At 38.0% G+C, this 19,787-nt stretch overlaps 2 protein-coding genes across 2 annotated transcripts in view; both read left to right on the forward strand.

The window, feature by feature from the left end:
* LOC136255724 (uncharacterized) overlaps window positions 1–19,787 on the forward strand; it is a 164,386-nt gene that overhangs the window by 135,581 nt on the left and 9,018 nt on the right. Inside the window, exons 25-33 of the mRNA XM_066048559.1 lie at window positions 1,828–2,145; window positions 8,100–8,417; window positions 8,472–8,804; window positions 13,153–13,479; window positions 14,022–14,339; window positions 16,021–16,190; window positions 16,240–16,396; window positions 18,182–18,496; window positions 18,547–18,692. Of these exons, the coding sequence (XP_065904631.1) occupies window positions 1,828–2,145; window positions 8,100–8,417; window positions 8,472–8,804; window positions 13,153–13,479; window positions 14,022–14,339; window positions 16,021–16,190; window positions 16,240–16,396; window positions 18,182–18,496; window positions 18,547–18,692 (2,402 nt within the window). The remainder of the gene's footprint in view (window positions 1–1,827; window positions 2,146–8,099; window positions 8,418–8,471; window positions 8,805–13,152; window positions 13,480–14,021; window positions 14,340–16,020; window positions 16,191–16,239; window positions 16,397–18,181; window positions 18,497–18,546; window positions 18,693–19,787) is intronic.
* LOC136255740 (uncharacterized) lies at window positions 4,058–6,008 on the forward strand. Its single transcript, XM_066048595.1, has 6 exons — window positions 4,058–4,158; window positions 4,213–4,594; window positions 4,643–4,925; window positions 5,453–5,529; window positions 5,642–5,672; window positions 5,723–6,008. The coding sequence occupies exons 2-5, from the start codon at window positions 4,334–4,336 to the stop codon at window positions 5,648–5,650; spliced, it is 630 nt and encodes a 209-aa protein (XP_065904667.1). The 5' UTR covers window positions 4,058–4,158; window positions 4,213–4,333; the 3' UTR covers window positions 5,651–5,672; window positions 5,723–6,008.

The following is a 19,787-nucleotide window of genomic DNA, read 5'->3' on the forward strand; positions in this document are numbered from 1 at the left end:
TGTGAGAAGGCTGAAGCCTATAAATATTAAAGATCAAAATATTGACACTAAAACTGTAAAAAAAAAATTAAAAAAAACTCAGACTCAGTAGTGACTTGATCCCCTGACAGCATATACTTTCTATAGATACCATATTTCCATTGGTTAAACATTACACCTCAATAGTAGCTACACTTGAGTGGTGTCATGATTGCTTTTGAAAAGGGTGCAACATTATTTTCGAGCATTGTGATGTTCAAATTCAAATAGTTGCTGCATCAATTTTAGGAACTAAGATAATAAATGCTGCCGTGTTTAACCAGTAAACACAGTATGCACAACAACAAATGGGATCCAGAACTTCCTCTAAATAAAATTAAAGTTAAAAAGAAACATGTAGAAATACTATAATTTAAGATGTATTAAAACTTTGAACCAGCTATCAATATTGACAAATAACTCATTACCGTGTAATATTCCCAAAATTGTGGGCCATCTTGGACCTCCGAGTACCCATATAGACTTTATGGTTTTCATAGGCACAGGTCACCCATGTACGAGCAATAATCACCTGGTTAATATTCACTTCTGGGATGACAAAGCCAACCAAAAATCACAGACAACTTTCCACCCAAAATGTGACACTGTCTTACATACCGTATTTGACCGATTAATAGCCACTACTACTATAACTTTTAGCGAGGAAAACCCTGCGGCTACTATCCAAGGGCAACTACTATAGGGTTGTGTGCTGCTGTGGCATTTATAGATTCACAAGTGGCTGACCTTGTTTAATTGTCCTTCAAGACCATCATTCATTTTAGTTCACAAACGCTATTTCATGGCTTAAAACAACTCCTTCGCCTTTACTCGGTCCAACTCCAGCTGCTTCAAATGCTTGAGTCAATATATTCAAATACAATCTGTGGCTCTTATCCAAGGGCAGCTCTTATGACAATAATTCTAGGCTGTGGAGTGGCTACTATCAGGGGGTGGCTATTATACGAGCTGCAGCTATTAACTGGTTAAAGACTGTATTTTTTATCTTTCACTAAGTAAGTGGGGTAGTTTTGGTAGAAGTGTCCTAGTAGAGAGGCTAGTCTGTCTGCATGAGCTTCATTCATACCTTCTTCAATTTATGTGTTGTGTGTTCTTCCGAGATAGTCTTAACAGTGTGATGTCACATACCCTCAAAGCAACACAATAGCACAGATAGTATAGGCTTAGGTTTGCTACCGTGTAGTCTTAGTAGTATAAGTATTTCTTCTTACTGGTAGTGTACACTGACTGGTGCATTGGACAGTTCAGACCATTTACCAGATAATTAGTTGAGCTGTTACTTCACTAGTAGCCGAGATCCCTACCCTGGGATCAGTAATGGCTGGATTTATTTCAGAGGCACTTCTTGTATTATCCTTCATTTGTAGCAATGATAAATGGGTAGCTGTTTTCAATAGAACATGTGTCTTTACCCTCCTCCACAAGTGCAAATTATACTTTTTGTTAATGATTAATCCTTCTACTTATTGATGTTGATATTTAGTTTCTCCTGTACATAGTAGTTAGATTATTAGTTCAGTGAAGTCATTAGTGTGTACATATAATTTGAGGTCAGTTAAAAGAGATGGAATGTTAAAGTGTTGTAAGTACTCCCACTGCACTGACTTCTTGTCATGTCAAAATGGTACCTCCTTTGACTATGAGCCTGATCGACTGCTTACTGTAACAACTTTTAGATGATGAGTTGTACTTATTTATTATACTGAATATCTACAGTGCATGCTCCATTACAAGTGTAAAATTGCTATATGTGTAATTACTGCAACTTTGATCTGTTATATTTTGTAGTACCCACTCCCAGTATGACTGTCACTGCCCCCAACACTCAGACAGTTGGTAATTCATTAACACTAACATGTAATGTAACTGCTGTGAGAGGTATCACCAGTAGTGTGGATATCATATGGAGTAGTGATGGTAGAGAAGTTGACGGGATGGAGGGAGTCAGTGTTAGCTCCACAACAGACAACTCAGTAGTGTACACAGACACTTACAACATCTCACAATTGAACACAACTGATGATGGTAGAGAGTACCAGTGTGAGGTGGTGATCAATTCTATTTCACTAGTAATGGCTATTGATAGTGTTACACTGGATGTGATGGGTGGGTGCTTATATGTAACATGTTTGTCAAGCTATTATCCCACTGAATGTGTACCATTGAACTTAGGGTTGTGTGTAAAATTACATACCTTACATTTTTACATACCTTACATACCTTGCATTGTAACAAGCATTAATAAAAACAAACAGATAAGTTGTGAATATTAGGATGCAATGTTCACACACAAACACCTGTGTTAAAAAGGTTCTGAAATGTTTGTTTATACCTATGTATCATTCATACAGTATGGTATGCTATAGTTAAAGTACTACCACACATGTGTATGGAAAATACTGCATAAGAGGGGGGAGGCTAATACAATGCAAAGCAAAGCCAAGTGCTTTATTTGCCTTGAGACACCCTCTGAGTGCTGTATTTTTCGTGTGCACAAGCATAAGTCGTGTTTTAAGTGTTATATTGTACTTCCTGGTCTTCTTGCTTGGAGCGTTCATCTTGTATGCCTCCGATTTTTGGTGATCAGACTATCAGTAAGTGTAATCTACTTCTAGTCATAGAACCATCTGGTAAAATAGTCTGGCTAGTTTCAGCGATTTACAATATCATGCATGCACATGATCAATTGTGCTGGATTGTTTTTGTAAGCTGTTCTGCCCAATTGTCTGCATTTGACTGTACTGTATGACTCATACAGGTACTGTATGGAAAATACAGTATGCTGTCCAAAACTATCACCCAATAAACGGCCTCACTTTTCCTTATGACAGCTTGGCAATGTTGGTTAAAGGGACAGTGCGTCGGTATCGAAGTTATTCAACTCTGCGTTATTTCATTGCCAGTGAAATCATCAATTATCGGAGTAATACAAGAATTTACGAAAAAGGAAATGGCTTCCCGTTTGGGGTGCTTAGCTGAAGCGCCAGTCCTAGCGAAAACAACTTGCCATAGAGCTGGTCATCCTAGAAAACACAAGTAAGGTTGGGAAAGTGCGAACAAGCATATTAATTTTGTGTATCGAATGGAACATATCTGAGATGGAAGACGATAAGTGGCTTGCTAAACGATGATGCGGTAACACGCTATTTGCTATCACTACATGAAGAGTCATTACTGGCTACTCATCGCCTGGCATTTTAAGGTAACTTTGTTAGTCTTGTTTAATAGCATAATTTGAATAAAACACCTTCAGCAACACATATACACTGTCATTGAATTCCCATCGTGCGCATCAATTGATTAGCTCTACCCCACTTTCTACATTTACTTCCAACTGCAGCCTTAACAGAAGGCTTCTACATGATGAAGAAAGGTTGGATGAAGTAACACTCTGTGTAGAGGGTGATAATGGAATTGATTGAAGGTATTGTGTAATATGAAAGGTTTAGATTGACTCATTTTGCATTCTTCAGTGATATATGTGCATTGGATGAGGTGACACTCAGTGTAGATGGTGATGATGGCCTTGATAAAAGGTATTGCGTGCTATGTCTAAGCAATGCAAGTATAATTCTACTGCAAATTAATAGTATTGCAAACATAACTAAGATTCTGTGTGAAAACTCATCGGAGAGGTTGTCATATATATATATGAATTGTTAGTACACACATTACATGATGAATATTTGTAGTAGCAATGATAGTAGTGATTGTTATGAAGATGATGAAGTAGATGAGTCCACATCAATACAATACTCTGCTACACTTACACAAGACTCAGCTACACTTACGCGAGACTCAGCTACACTTACACAAGACTCAGCTACACTTACTCGAGACTCAGCTACACTAACACGAGACTCAGCTACACTTACGCGAGACTCAGCTACACTAACACAAGACTCAGCTACACTAACACAAGACTCAGCTACACTTACTCGAGACTCAGCTACACTAACACAAGACTCAGCTACACTTACACGAGACTCAGCTACCCTAACACAAGACTCAGCTACACTTACACGAGACTCAGCTACACTTACACGAGACTCAGCTACACTAACACAAGACTCAGCTACACTTACACGAGACTCAGCTACACTTACACGAGATTGGCAGGTTAGTGTGTGTATTGATCATGACTATATTATAACACATGTGTACATTCTATAGATAGCAAAGACATGTACGTTAATGTTCAGTTGAGAAACTCCGTCATTTAGTAGGTGGAAAATGCTCAGAGATTGTCTGTGTATCACCAATTAACAATGACTACAGCACATCTGGTTGTTGTATGACAATGGTTGGGTGCTGTGAGAATGATCATGTGTTAGACTGGGCATCCTCGGATTTTCACAGAAATAAAAATGGCAGTAGGATATTCAGCATCAATCTTTCTCTTGCATCTGCAATTGTTTTGTCTGGTAATCGCTTCGTTAAAATAAGCACATGCCTCAGGTTCATGGATGTGGCCTCTATCCAGAAAACGACCTTTGATAATTATAAGCGTCATTTCATATGCCCTGCAGTGAAAAAATTTTATGCGAAGAAACAGGTATACTGATATATTTATAAAGATGTATTATATACACACACATTATAGAAAACTCTCCTGATGAAGTTCAAATCAAATGATCTGGTACTTTCAGGTGATGGAAGGTGTGATTTTCCAGGCAAGAGTGCCAAATTCTGTACCTATTCAATGATGGAGACAACACATAATCAAATTCTCCACTTTGAAAACATGGACAAATGTGAAATAGGTCTTCAGTCACCCAATATAGAAAGAGAGGGAATGGTGCATTGTCTGAATTTCCTGATTAGTGGTGGTATAAAAATTACTGAAGTGGTAACTGATTCATCTACTTCTGTTGCGAAGACTTTAGGTATTTATGTAGTAAATGGATATGGTTTAATATGTGGCCAGGTCTGGAAAAATTGGTCTTGCCCATGCAAGCAGGATTGGTTTTTCACCACAGACAAGAGCTACATACATGAATACTCTATTGGTTTCGCTGTCGAAGTCAACCACAAGTGAGTGTCCTGCTTTTGATGGGTGCTTGTTCCAGACCCAGTGTCATGTCATGTACTATGGGCTGGTGTCTGAGGAGCCCTGGTCTGCCAGTAGATGGAAGGAAATGTTGTACACCATTTGCCTGCCTTGCCACCCACCACCCCTATTAGACTTTACCTGTTATGTTTAATCCCATGAAAATTTTTATCTAAAATGGTTAGAAATTTGGCTGTTGGCTATTTGTAAAGTGGATACCCTGGAAGGTAAGGAATTACTGTAAAATATGCAAAAGTGTGGTAAGCTTAGCCTCAGGTATTGGCGAGCTACAGTGCTCAGGCTGGTTTTGTCAGACCTGGTCATATATGTTGGGTGTTATTTATTTATTTATTGTTATTATAGCTACTGATTACCCAGCTATTCACCACTCGCGAGATATGTGGCACAAGGCAAAGAAACTGAAGAAGACTTTGAGTGAGGTATGATTATTTGTTTTAGCTATCATTGGAAACAGGCTGGAAAACTTCGGGGAATGAATAAGATCAACCAGTAGGCAAATAACATTGTCAACCATTTTTGGTTTTGTTGCAGAACATGTGATGATGATGTACAAAACCTCAAGGTTTGTAATTGTGTCCAGATTTGCAGTGAATACAAGTAATATTGTGGTAGGAAAAATGGGTTGGGCTACTCCACCATGTTGTTGATGAACATGAGTGGGTGTGGAGTGAATGTGAACATGATGCGAACTGTGGACCCCCGACTGACAACAATGGGCACGAGATAAGTTATTTTAGAAGTAGTGAACCAGCTTTCCTAGTTCTACAGAAGATCGTAACAGACAGGGCTTGGTTAGAATCACTTAAATCGTACACAAAGTTCAGGGATACAAGACTAAACTATACATGATTTTGGTACGTGCCAAATTTAGGCACAGCACCTAAAGAACCTCCTATCAGTATGTTATCCACAAAAATTATGCATGGCTGGCTAAAAGCTATGTATTTCAGGAACAAAAGTTATCTTGCTCATTGTCAACTTGCAGTGCTAGATCATAATGAACACACCGAAAGACCAAATGCTATAAACAAAAAAAGGTGATGTGATCTATCATAGGAAGTACAGGAAGCAGACTAAGAAGTGGGACGCTTCACCTGTAAAGTGTGATAAGGCATACAAGTATGTGCTAGATTTGATGCAGTTGATATTTGAAGAACACAAGATATCAGATCATGGTTTGAAGCGTAAAAGAATCAGGCCACAAGAGCATCCAATGAACAATTGCACACACCATACCAGACAATACATCAGAAATTGTAAAAAAGAAACGTTCAAGGTTACAATAATTACATTTCATTTGTTAATGTTCAATGTTACAACAGTATATCATTGTCAGTAATCTTTAAATCCCATATAATTTCCATCTGGAGCAGGATATTTGTCTTGAATGGCCCAAGTCACACATGAGGCAGTTCTTGCTGCCCAAATATCCAAATTTCCATATTATATATTGCCTATAGGCAACCTTGCGATAATTTGCTGGTGAATAATCTGGACTGCCAACAAAAAAGTCAATCTTATGTACGATCGCAATGTCTAAAGTAATAGCCCTGCTTTTGCTAATCAAGTACAAGATTAACAAAAGCAGGCCTGTTAGTAATTCAATCCCTTTTACAACATTTATTCTCTGCCTCTGTGGGCATTAGGTGGCATTTCTGGCAGACACACCAACTAGGGCATTAGATTGGCCACCATCTTGAGGCATCTCAGGTGGCTGGTTATTAGCTATGGCTTTAGCCAGCTCCAATCCACCAACATTACCATATGCCTCAACAATAAGTTTGTGGCACTGTTCCAGTGTTAGGGAGGTTGCATACTCCTAAACAAAAGTTACCGGTGTAAAGTTGCATTGTAAGGGAAATATTACTTTATCTGAATAACCTACTCTCTCTGCCTTCTAGCAGATTCTGGCAAAGGTTCATCCTCAACTGGTGCAGGCTATGTATCTATAATGTATAATCATGGTAATATCTAACAAGAGAATTGGCTTACTTGATTTTTGCATGGCTTTTTTACCAAGCCACATTTGCACCACGCTCCACACATCATTGAAGCTGCTTTACAAGGGCAGCCCCACCTTTGACAAGTAGATTTACAATCACATCTAAGGCAAAATGCTTTGGCGATGTCTGGCAAGCTTTCATGGTCAACGGGTGACAAATCCCTAGGTGATGATTCACCAAACGAGTAGCTGTACATCTGACAACAAGGTTATATTAATTTTCATATTACCATTTCAAGAGGGAAAAGCCTTCTCGGATAGCTACCACTTGCAGCAGGTACTGGTATCATAGCAGATTCTTGTAAACACACCATAATAATTTTTTTACTAGCACTATATATAAATTTTATTATATTTACTGTGCATTTAAATTGTCATCTGTATGATGTAATGTTTACTAGCACTTGAACGGCTTGATACTGACGCGCTATCCCTTTAAATGTAGCCAAACTTGTCTTCAGACTTTTGAGTGTCCTCAAAATGTTTCCAACAAGTTTCTATATTTTATAAATGATTGAAATTTCTACAAACTGACTGTTTGCCTGACTAACTGATACCTTCAGCCAAGTATAATTTAATTCTACAGGCTTGATTGCTTCACTGTTTGATGTTGCTTTTGCCTGAGACGTGCCTTTTCACCAACCGCAGCAGCTACAATGTATGTGTCCAGGACTTATACCTTTGTCCTTTTTGTGTCCCATTTCTTTCTCCAATGAATAGTGTCCATTCTAGCATTTATAAGCTACAATTGTACAAAAACAGTGTCTTCTTGGTTCTTGTATAATGCACACAGGTGCCATCATTGGCTTTCTTTGGCCAAATGACACACTGTCGCATGTCTTAATAATGCTCACTGTTTGTGGCAGTAGATTTAATGGTTGTTATGCTATTCCCTAGGAATTCACTGGTGTTACTCATTGGTGTATGTATAACTTGCATTTTTTGGTTTTATTATACACCCATTATGTATCATAATGTATTCTACAGTACCTACTCCTAGTGTGGCTGTTGTCACACTCAGTGATCAGGCAGTTGGTCAGTCACTAGTACTAGAATGTAATGTAACTGCTGTGAGAGGTATTGAAACTAGAGTGGATATTATATGGAGTAGGGATGGTGGTATGCTTGAGACAATGGAAGGAGTCAATATTAGCTCCACACCAGACAACTCAGTAGTGTACACAGACACTTACATGATCATGGAAGTTAGTACGGATGATGAGGATAGAGAGTACCAGTGTCAAGTAGTTATCAACACTAGTCCACCAGTAATGAATACCAGTAGTGTTACACTGGATGTTACAGGTAATTGTTTACTAACTTGGTAACAATTGAATTAAATCCTCTTCTTTCTCTTAGTCCCAGATTTTGAAATTGCTATATTGTCAAATGATACCATAGAATCAGCTATGGTGGGTGATCAAGTAGTATTAGACTGTGTAGTAACCACAGTTAGTGGAGTGGAACCTAGTGCAGTAATGTTCAGTTGGACAGGACCTGGAGGAGTTATTTCAAATGGTATTGGAATAGACAACTCAACCACAACTATAACCACAACTCCTAATGATAACACTCATACTAGTAGTTTACAGTTTATGTACCTGATGGAGGGAGATAATGGTACTTACACTTGTAATGTTTCAATACTGGACACTACTGGAACAGTATCAGTTGAACTAGGACCACTTGATTGTAAGTTCTTATAAGGTACCTACACAACATTAATTCTAATAGTCTTGTGTGTTTTTTCGGCTCATCATTTTCTGTATAAGTATCCATGCATAAAAACTCAGTCTCAGGAATATGCCTTAGATAGCACATGATATGCCCATATTTATTTACGTGATTAAATGCCACTTTCCTTAGTTCTAAAATCGATGTGGTGGCTATTCACATTTGACCACCACTCGATGGTCGAAAGTAATGCTGAAGCCCTTATTTTTAAAATCAATTGTTGCACCACTTAAGTCCAGCTACTATTAAAGTTGCAGTATTTAACCAAGTAAATACGGTATACAGTCTAGTTATGCGACAGTTTTGCAACAGCATACCCTATCATACAGTACGATAGTAACTGTATAGCAGGGACCACAAAGGAGTAGGCGTGGCCCTCGAAATGATATTATTGCCCAAAAACCAGCCTAAATTTTCCCTGACGACGATGAGGCAGTATTGGCGAGGTAAACTAAGCCCAAACAAGTATTCAGATCAATCCAAAACGCTTTCAACAAGTTGTTACGGAAATTTTATTTGACGGAATTTTCTACTGACTGACTGACTGACTGACTGACTGATGCCTTCAGACAAGCGTAACTCGATAACGGCTAAGGCTACGGGCTTGATTTTTTCACTGTTCGACGTCGCTTCAGCCCGACAGGTGCCTTTTGGCATACCACAGTACGTACAATGCATTCTTCATGGACTTACCAGTGTCCTCCTTTGTGTCCCATTCATCTTTGCTGACAGGGAAAGGTGTCAATTTGGCGGTAACACATGATGGCCTCCCTTCGAAATGGAAATCGTCTGTATTATTTCATAGTGGCTGTTTTGATTGCAGAGGTACTTTTCAAACAGTTCTTGATTTGTATTGCTGTGTACCAGGTTGAACATAGCCAACAGTGAAGCGTAATGGATACTTCACTTTTCAGATGATAATTAATAAAATTGGGGTGCGCGGCACCATTTCTTTTGGTACTGTATGCATAGATTGTAGAGGTGCTTTCCGAACAGTTCTTAATTCGAAATGCTGTGTAACAGGTTGAAAATAGCTGACAACAAAGCATAATGGATACTTCACTTTTCAGATGATAATTGATATAGATGGGGCGCACAACGCCATTTCAGATGTGGTATACATGGGTTCACCAGTCATAATAAAATTATTTACAAAAAAAGTTAGCGAACAAGTACACGAAAAATTTGGAATTTGCAACATGCACAGTAGGGATATAACACTTCTTATTGTTTTACTGTGATTTAATATCATGGACTACTCCATCTTGTTTCAGTACTTTTTATTGATGTGCTATGGTCCCTACTCTAGTTGAAAATTCCTAATTTTTTGTGTACTTGTTGTAGTAGAGATCACACACATTTGAGTGCAATTATTCCCTAATTGCATTCAAATGTGTGTGATTGCCTACTGATCACGCAGTGACCACCCTTTGTGCTAATTAATCCAATAATAGCAACTATTATTAAGCAACAGAAATTCAAAAAATAACCACTGCAAATAGCTAATCACACTTAGTAACTGCTGCCAAGCAACCATACTGTTGCTATGCAATGGGAATCTATCACTATGATAACATCAGTTGTTAATAGAATTACTCCATGGAAGTGTGTAATGGACTACTGGAATGGTGGAGTACTGGTGAAAATTTTAAAAGTTCAATATCATCATACTGTACGACAGTACTGTATAGTAGGGACCACAAAGGAGTGGGTGTGCCCACAAAATGACATCACCCAAAAACTAGCCTCAATTTTCCCTGACAATGATGAGGTGGGTAAAACTAAGCCCAAACAAGCTTTGAGATTGACTCGAAATGCTTTCAACAAGTTGATATGGAATTGTTTAAAAATTTATTAAGCAGAATTTTCTATTGACTGAGTAACTGACTGATGCCTTCAGACAAGTGTAACTCGATAACAGCTAAGGCTACGGACTTGATTTTTTCACTGTTCAACATTGCTTCAGCTGGATGCATGCCTTTTGGCATACCGCAGTATGTACAATACATTCTTCATGGACTTACTAGTTTCCTTCTTTGTGTCCCATTCATCTTAGTATGTGATGGCTTCTGGAAATTGTCCATATTTTCCTTTGATTGTAGTGGTGCTTTTCAAACAGTTCTTGATTCGTAATGCTGTGTAGCAGGTTGAACATAGCTGACAACGAAGTGTAATGGATACTTTACTTTTCAAGTAACAATCACCTTTCTTCATTGCATATAAAAGCGAAATTTGTAAAGAAAGATATAACACAATCACAAACTAATTATAAAACAGCAAACTACAATTAAAATTAAAATAACTACCTACTAAAAAACAAAAGAAACTGACTACAATACACCTACAAATTACCTTGAACTACTTTACTACTACTGCAATAACTACAAAAAAACTAGGTAATCAGGGAAGGGAAATCGTTGTCTCCACCAGTATCTTAGTACCATTCTAGCATTGTTAGACAGTAATTGGTAGCTGGGGCGTGCAGCACTGTTTCTTTCTTTTGATGCAATATGCGTGGTTTCACCAGTCAAAATAATTTTATTTTACAAAACAAGTTGATAAACAAGTACACAAAAAAATTAGAATTTTCAACTAGAGTAGGGACCATAGCACATCGATAAAAAGTACTGAAACAAGTTGGAGTAGTCCATGATATTAAATCACAGTAAACAATAACAAGTGTTATATTCCTACTGTGCTCAAGATGCCATGAAGGAAATGCACAGTAGGGATATAACACTTCTTATTGTTTTAATATCGTGCACTACTCCAGCTTGTTTCAGTACCTTTTATCGATGTGTTATGGTCCCTACTCTAGTTGAAAATTCTAATTTTATTGTGAACTTTTTAAAGTACAACTCCTCCCCCTTAAGTAAGCAAATAAATAGGATTCCCCTTGAGTCAGCTCTTTTAGCATACTTTACCTCACCACAACACTTGTATGATCACTCAATACTTTATCAGTGTCAGAAAACCACACCAATTATTGTTTGACTGTATGAGCCTTATTTGGAGTGTCAGTAAACCACGCTGATTATTGTTCATGTAATGGTTGACCGTATGAGCATTATTTGGAGTGTCAGAAAATCACGCCGATTATTGTTCGTGTAATGGTTGATCATACAAGCCTTATTTGGAGTGTCAATAAACTATGCTGTGATTCTTCCGTAAGTGTGGTTGAATCTGTATGGATTTTAATTAGCAATCGTTTTTCTCCGCTTTTGATTGTACATAGTTCATCATACGAAATTTCTCGCTAGTGTGGGGCTCGCTCAGGCTTGCCCCAATCATTGATTTCACATTTGTTAACGGGGGTTAAGCCAGGAGTCTTCTTGGTATTTCCAATAAACTGGTATTGTGCATGTTCATAACTGACTTTAAGTACATTGCATTGGTAAACTATATGAAGATTGTCTATGGTGAGGTGAAGTATGCTAAAAGAACTACCTTCAAAGGGAATCCTATTTGTTTGCTTGCTTAAGGGAGGAGTCGTACTTATTTGGATGTAAAAGATGATATTGAACTTTTAAAAATTACATTCCACCATACCAATATTCCTAGTCCCTTCAATTGTTTACACACTCCCTCACTCCATGCTGCTGGATTAACAGTGCAATTACAAAAACTGCAATTTGAGATTAATAATACTTCCTACTATTGGAACTAACTATTAATTATCCTACTATCAGTAACTTCCTACTATTGGAACTAACTATTAATTATCCTACTATCAGTATGGCAAACTAAATCACTATGTGATTAGGGCTGAAACAGATATATCTGTATTATCCAGATATCTGGTTAATATTATGTCACCATCCATGGGATGTCCAGAAAAAATTGTTCAGGATATCCAGATAGTAAAATTCCTAACTGTTGCAGCCCTAGTAGGGATGCTGCAATAGTTGTGGCAAACGATAAGTCACACATAAATATCAATACAATATGAATTCCTGTATGTCGCGATACATGTGAATCCTAGTGCACAAGTGAATATGGCTGCTTATTGATGGTAGCTGGATGTTTGCTGTTTCTAATCATAAGTCCAGGAGTGAAATTTCTTTGCTTTCATGGCAAACAGTTCCAGAATACATCCAGCATCTTTGTGAGTAATGCTGAATCAGTACCATTCAACTTGAGCATACTTTTATAAACAACTTTTTACAGACAACTCATCTCAGTTTGAGTTGTTTAGCTTAGCGGGTAGGGCCAATGAAGACTGAGGAGATTGCACTCAGTGTGTTTTATAGTGTAGTAATCTTTTTAGGTTAGTGTAATTACATACCTTATTGTGTTTGTATTACAGTACCCACTCCCATTGTGACTGTCACTACCCCCAACACTCAAATAGTTGGTCAACCACTAACACTGGAGTGTAGTGTGACTGCTGTGAGAGGTATCACCAGTAGAGTGGATATTATATGGAGCATAATATCTAGTAGTAATGATACTGAACTTCAGATGACAGAAGGAGTCAGTGTTAACTCCACAACAGACAACTCAGTAATGTACGCAGACACTTTCATGATCGAAGTGAGTACAGATGATGAGGATAGAGAGTACCTGTGTCAAGTAATGATCAATACTAGTCCACCAGTAATGGCTGATAATAGTGTTACACTGGATGTGATGAGTTAGTGTATATATGCGAATTTTAGTGAATGCATATAAGCACTCAGTTGTGTGTGCACACACACACACACACACTCTACACACACACACACACTCTACACACACACACACACACACACACACACACACACACACACACACACACACACACACACACACACACACACACTACACATACACACGCACACACGCAGAGTCACATGCACACACACACACAGAGGTGCACACACACATACAGAGGTGCACACACATAAACACACAGAGTCACACATGGACGCACGTACACACACAAACATGCGTGCGCACGTACACACACAAATATATACACATGCACACACATACTTGCAAGCCACCGCTGTACATGCAGCACTTATACTTATATAGTCCATGATATTGTTCATTGGTTTTTACTACTCTGATGTAATCATTTTGGCACAATTATGGACATAGTGGTGATGTGGTTTGTTGAGTGATTACACCTGCCATCCACATATGTAACAGATATTGATTACTATTCACATCACATATCTTTGTACTCTATAGTCCCTCAACCAGAGGTAACCATTACACAATCAATGGAAGGACCTGCTAGTGGACAAGAACCTAGTCTCATTTGTGATGTCACAGTAGTTAATGGAGTATCACCTGATCTTGTGATGATCAGTTGGATTGGAGGTAGTTCATTATCTTCTTCACCACGAGTCACTATATCTGATCAGACTAATGTTGGGCTAATGTACACAAGTACAGTGACATACTCACCAATACTCTTTGGTGATGGTGGACTATATACCTGTTTTGTAGAAGTAGATGGTTTTAATGAGGCTAGTAATTCAGACAACACAACAGTTATGGTGAATGGTATGTATGTGTACACTAAATATTTGTATACGTAGAAACTTATTGCAGGAATGTCAAATTCTGTGCACACACACACACGTATGTATGCATGCATGCACAACCACACCACACACACCCTACACACGCACACTACACAACACTACATATGCGCCACACACACACACACACAAACACGCACACACACACACACACACACACCACATTAGATACACACATGTATGCATAGTATGTGTATGTGGTGTGCGTGTGTGTGTGTGTGTGTGTGTAGGGCTGGGCGACATTGAAATTTTATTATCACGATATATCATGGGAAAATATCACGACATTACTAATTATCACGATATTTCTTTCATATTTTGACAGGTGCTCTATACTATACCTGCCTACACTAGTGACAATACACTGAATACAGCAGTATGAATGGATGTAAAAAATAACATAATACACCATTCATTGAACTATGCATTGAGATACAGACATCAGGAAGACTTCAATTTTGCTGCAAACAATTAAGTGTCGGGAGGATGTGTCTTGTATACCCAAGTACGTGACATAAATTCAGGAGTTGTACAGATTCCCATGTATTACTTAAAAACTGCAGCTGCTGACTGTAGCAATAGAAGCTCATACTCAGTTTAGCATCACCACATTTTACAATGTGTAGAAATACTAATAAGTCCCTTATCACAATGACAAATCTGTTAGTAATTACTTCATATTCGTATTAATACTCTATTACAGTGCACTTGACTGCTCTATTAGAGTATTGATGACTGCTCTATTAGAATATCTCGATCTATAATATTTCAATATCCCCTCTGTATGTATCTAGATCCTTACCTGGATCCCTGGATCATGTTTACAATAGTTAATACGAATCAGCGCCGCGATATTCTTGATATCGTGATAATATCGTTTCTAAGAATTTTTGACGATACTGGTATCGTTTCATCAGAATATCGCGGTTTGACGATATAACCGAGATACCGCCCACCCTCTGTGTGTGTGTGTGTGTGTGTGTGTGTGTGTGTGTGTGTGTGTGTGTGTGTGTGTGTGTGTGTGTGTGTGTGTGTGTGTGTGTGTGTGTGGACTGGCAGTACAAATCACACAAGTAATGCACAGTAGTATCTTCTGGACTGTTTTGTAGTTAATTTATTGTTATCAGTTAGTATGAACTCTTGCTATCATGTTTTCCTATGAGAGAAAGCCTCAAGGTTGCTCTTGATTTCTTAAAGAAGGGACACATCCTTTTTCAACTTGAAGGCAATCATTACATATTTCTGGCAGTATAGGAGGCCCACTAAACTGATTGTTTTTAATGTTTGTAAAGCCCTTTGAGGAAGGCATTCAGGGTACCTTTAGAAGTCATTGAATACCTGTATTTCAAACTGGTGCAAAAGAAAACCAAAGCTTACTATTACAGAAGGTTAAAACATACTCTATAAGGCTGTCAGTTCTTATAATTACGTAGTTACTGCTTTTAACTATCAGTATTAGTATTTAGCTCTCATGCTGGGCAGATGAACATATGCAGGCATGTAGGAAGGCATGCACGCATGCACGCACATACATGTACACAATTTTTGAAAAAATAAATTTAGGAAACCAGGCATGTGCCTGATTTGACAAACGATACTATATTTTTTAAAGCTAGCAGGTTAAGTATATTTCTTCATTTTAGATCCTCAATTAACGGCTAACCTTAGTCCACCAATGATTTTTGGAAATGCAAGTGATCCTATTGAACTAACATGCACAGCTTCAGTTGGATTCACTATTACTTCAGCTGTTTATGACTTCACATGGTGGAAGAATGGACAATTGATTAATCTAACTGATGACAGGATTATGGTATGTACAGTATTACACTGTTATTTGTTACATAATATTGTTATTATAGGTTACCGGTGGGATGATGTCATCAGTATTTAGCATTATTGGTGATGATACAGATGGCATACAAGACAATGGTATGTATAACTGTCGAGTTAACCTCATCATAGCTGGTACTGATATGTTTTCTGATATTTCTGATGGTTCATCAGTTGTTTTGAAAGGTAAAGTTGTGTGTGTATATACATACTATAGTATCTAAAGAAATGTTGAGTAAAATTTATTTGATTGAGCAGGCAACTAAGAAGAAAATTGTTCCGTTTGAAGATAAAAGATATTATTCCACAAGGGTCTGAGCACAATATATTCGCGATGTACAGTATCACATATTTCCCTCTGTCTGTCTTCAATTTTAAACTTAAAACTATGGTAATGTTCTATCACGAACCAGCATTGAAACCGGGTCGGGTCAACCGGGTCACATTTTCTCCGGGTCATCTGGGTCCGACCCGGTTTACAAATTATTAGGGTCTGACCCGGATTGGATCATGTGAAAAACGAAATTGTTCATTTGACGATGTGGAAACTTATAAACGCTAGTCACATAGCTCTTTCATGAGCCACGCCCACTTATCGCATTGCAAACATACACTCAGTTATGCCCATTTATTAAGTGCTGTCTGTAGCACGAAACTATGTCCGTTGCTGTCTGCAAGCTTATGTGGAGCCACACCCACTAATCAATTATTGTACGAGTTGTATATAGTTTAGTCTTACAGCAGGATAAGTACTTTTGTGAGCCACACCCACTTTACTGTATCAGGAAATTGTAATACTAGGTATGCACGAAGCCACACCCAATTGTTGTCTGTAAACTCACAGTAGCTACGTGGAACCAAACCCACTGACTGATTTAAATTATAATATTTCCGGCTTAGTTATCACATAACTACTCGTTTACTCAACACGAATCGAATGCTCAAAACGTTGTCTCGCTTGCTCGAGACTACCCGAAACATAGCTCTTATCGCACACCTTGGCTGTAATTAATCCGGGTCAAATCCCGGTCTGACCCGGATTGCTATCCAGGTCAGTGGGTCATCCAGGTCAGCAGTAGTGACCCGGTTTCAACAAAACCACAGTAATGGGTTCATAATACACGTTTTTGTTGTTATTGTTTTTTGCAAAAAGCCTATTAAGACACATGCCAAAAAGCCTCCTTGGAAAGTATCCTTTTGCAGTGAGTACAAGTTTATGGAAAAATTGAGGAAGTTGGATTAGGGATCATAGAAATAAAAAGTAGGGAAACAAAGGAGGTCACCTACACCTGCAGATGTAGTAGTGGACATTTAATCCCTAATTCTGTCTTGGTACAGGGAGGTTTGGGTGTTTCTGGCAAAAGAGTATCACCCAAAAACTAGTTTGACAAGTATCTCAATTGTACTGTATTTCACTTGATGTAACAGACTAACTTCCAGCCTTCTTACAACATTAACTCGCAGCCGGACACTCTGGCAAAAGATTAGCAATAAGTCACCTGAGCAACTGGCTCTAAAACACATGTGAAACTAATAATTACTGAGCTAAAAGTAACCCATTCTATGTCTACTTTCACTCATCATTTCTCTATCGGTACTATAGGCTAGGTGAACTGAGTCTCTATAGTACATTACAGTGGCTGTAAATCACATGTCCCTTAATCTATTGCATACAAGACAATCAAAGAAATCAAGATACTCTAATACAGCAGTCACAGCCACACGGGTATGGTATAACAAAAAAATTCACATACTAGTGCAATAAATTTTAAAATGAGTAGGGTTCCAGTGATAAAAGTATAAAGTATACAATATATAAAAGATGGTAGCTATTACAACATAGTTTGTAAGAAAATCCCTACTTTGGTATTGACCAGATTGTGGTAGCATGCCAATGTTACGATTTCCCACAAAGCTATGTTGTTGTAATAGTTACCATTTTTAATTAATTGCAACATTTATTTACTGTAGCAATGGATCCATCCTACACTCCGGTGTTAGGAGAAGTCATCACGGCACCATACTCAGTTGTCATCTTCTGGAGTATACCCAGTATTGTGTTTGACCAAGAGAACTATACAGTACAATATGGTACTAACATGATGATGCTACTGAATACTAGTATTGTGGTACTGGGGAACAATGACACTAATACCATAAATGACTCGTTCTCTATCAACATTACTGGACTAACACCATTCACCAGATACTATTATGTTATAACAGCTACTAATACAGTAGGTAATACTAGTACTTCAGTGATGAGCTTTACCACTGATGAGACAGGTAGGTTTCACATACAGATCTTGAAGCCATTTATTATACTGTACCCACAGCTCCCAATTCAGCTCCTATGAACTTCAGACCTATTACGATAGCTACTACAAGTATTACATTCCAATGGACTGCTCTACCTGTCAGTGAAGCCAATGGAATGATCCGGCAGTATAATATCACCTGCAATGGAACTCTATCAACAATAGTAAGTGATTAATACATTGGTCACATGGCCACACTAGACAAGTGTGTTGTTACAATGGAGCCTCAGGGAGCACCCAGTGTTCAGAAACTGTGTCACTTAAATTGTGTACATACAGTTGACATGCGTGGATAAAAAGAAGGACAATTTTATACGAAGTTTCAACTACTATTATGCATATCACTTGTTTGGAATGCATTGAAACAGAATTCTGAAGTATAGTTGTCTGTGCATGTCTGAAATTTTGTACCACTGTAGCCATATATCAAAAGCAAAAGTACTATAAAGCTGTTCTCTTTTTTTGCAAATCCTATCTTACCTATAGAAAGAACAACCAAGTAATCGAGGGCAAGTTCCAAAGCCAAGAAAATCAGAACAACTCTTTCAAATGTGCAACTTTCAAAACCATACAAAATTATGAAGATATTGGTTTCCTACAATGGCTATAAACGTGTTAATGATAATCTAATCCAAAACAGCCAAGCTGTAAAAAAAGTGTGCGGCCCTCAGAAAGGCTATGGTGAAAAAAGATGTGAAATCCAAGGTGGCGGCCAAGAAATGGCTGTGATGGTAGGTTAATGGTAAAAATTTTAATAATGACAATTCAGGTAAATTTTGTGAAGCGGCACAAAAATTCACCTGAATTGTCGTTATTAAAATTTTTACCATTAACCTACCATCACAGCCATTTCTTGGCCGCCACCTTGGATTTCACATCTTTTTTCACCATAGCCTTTCTGAGGGCCGCACACTTTTTTTACAGCTTGGCTGTTTTGGATTAGATTTCATTTCTTTTTGTATTTGTATACCCCAAAGCCGGCCTATGGCCAGCTTTGGGACTTTTTTAACCTATGTTTATTTTCTTTACTACAGGAAGACGAAAAGATGAAGTAGATGTATATACTTTAAATATTTTATCAGTAAATGTACAAATTATATATATAATACATATGTGATCGGATTTGCGAAAAGGGGTCTTCCACACACATCCAATTTGCCAACTTTGACAATTGATAACTTCAGATTGGAAAGAGCTATTGTCTTGAAATTTGGGCAGTGGTGATTTCTTTGCAGCTGAACTCTCTACATGATGGTTTC

Source organism: Dysidea avara, chromosome 5, assembly GCF_963678975.1.
Source record: "Dysidea avara chromosome 5, odDysAvar1.4, whole genome shotgun sequence".
Lineage (NCBI taxonomy): Eukaryota > Metazoa > Porifera > Demospongiae > Dictyoceratida > Dysideidae > Dysidea > Dysidea avara.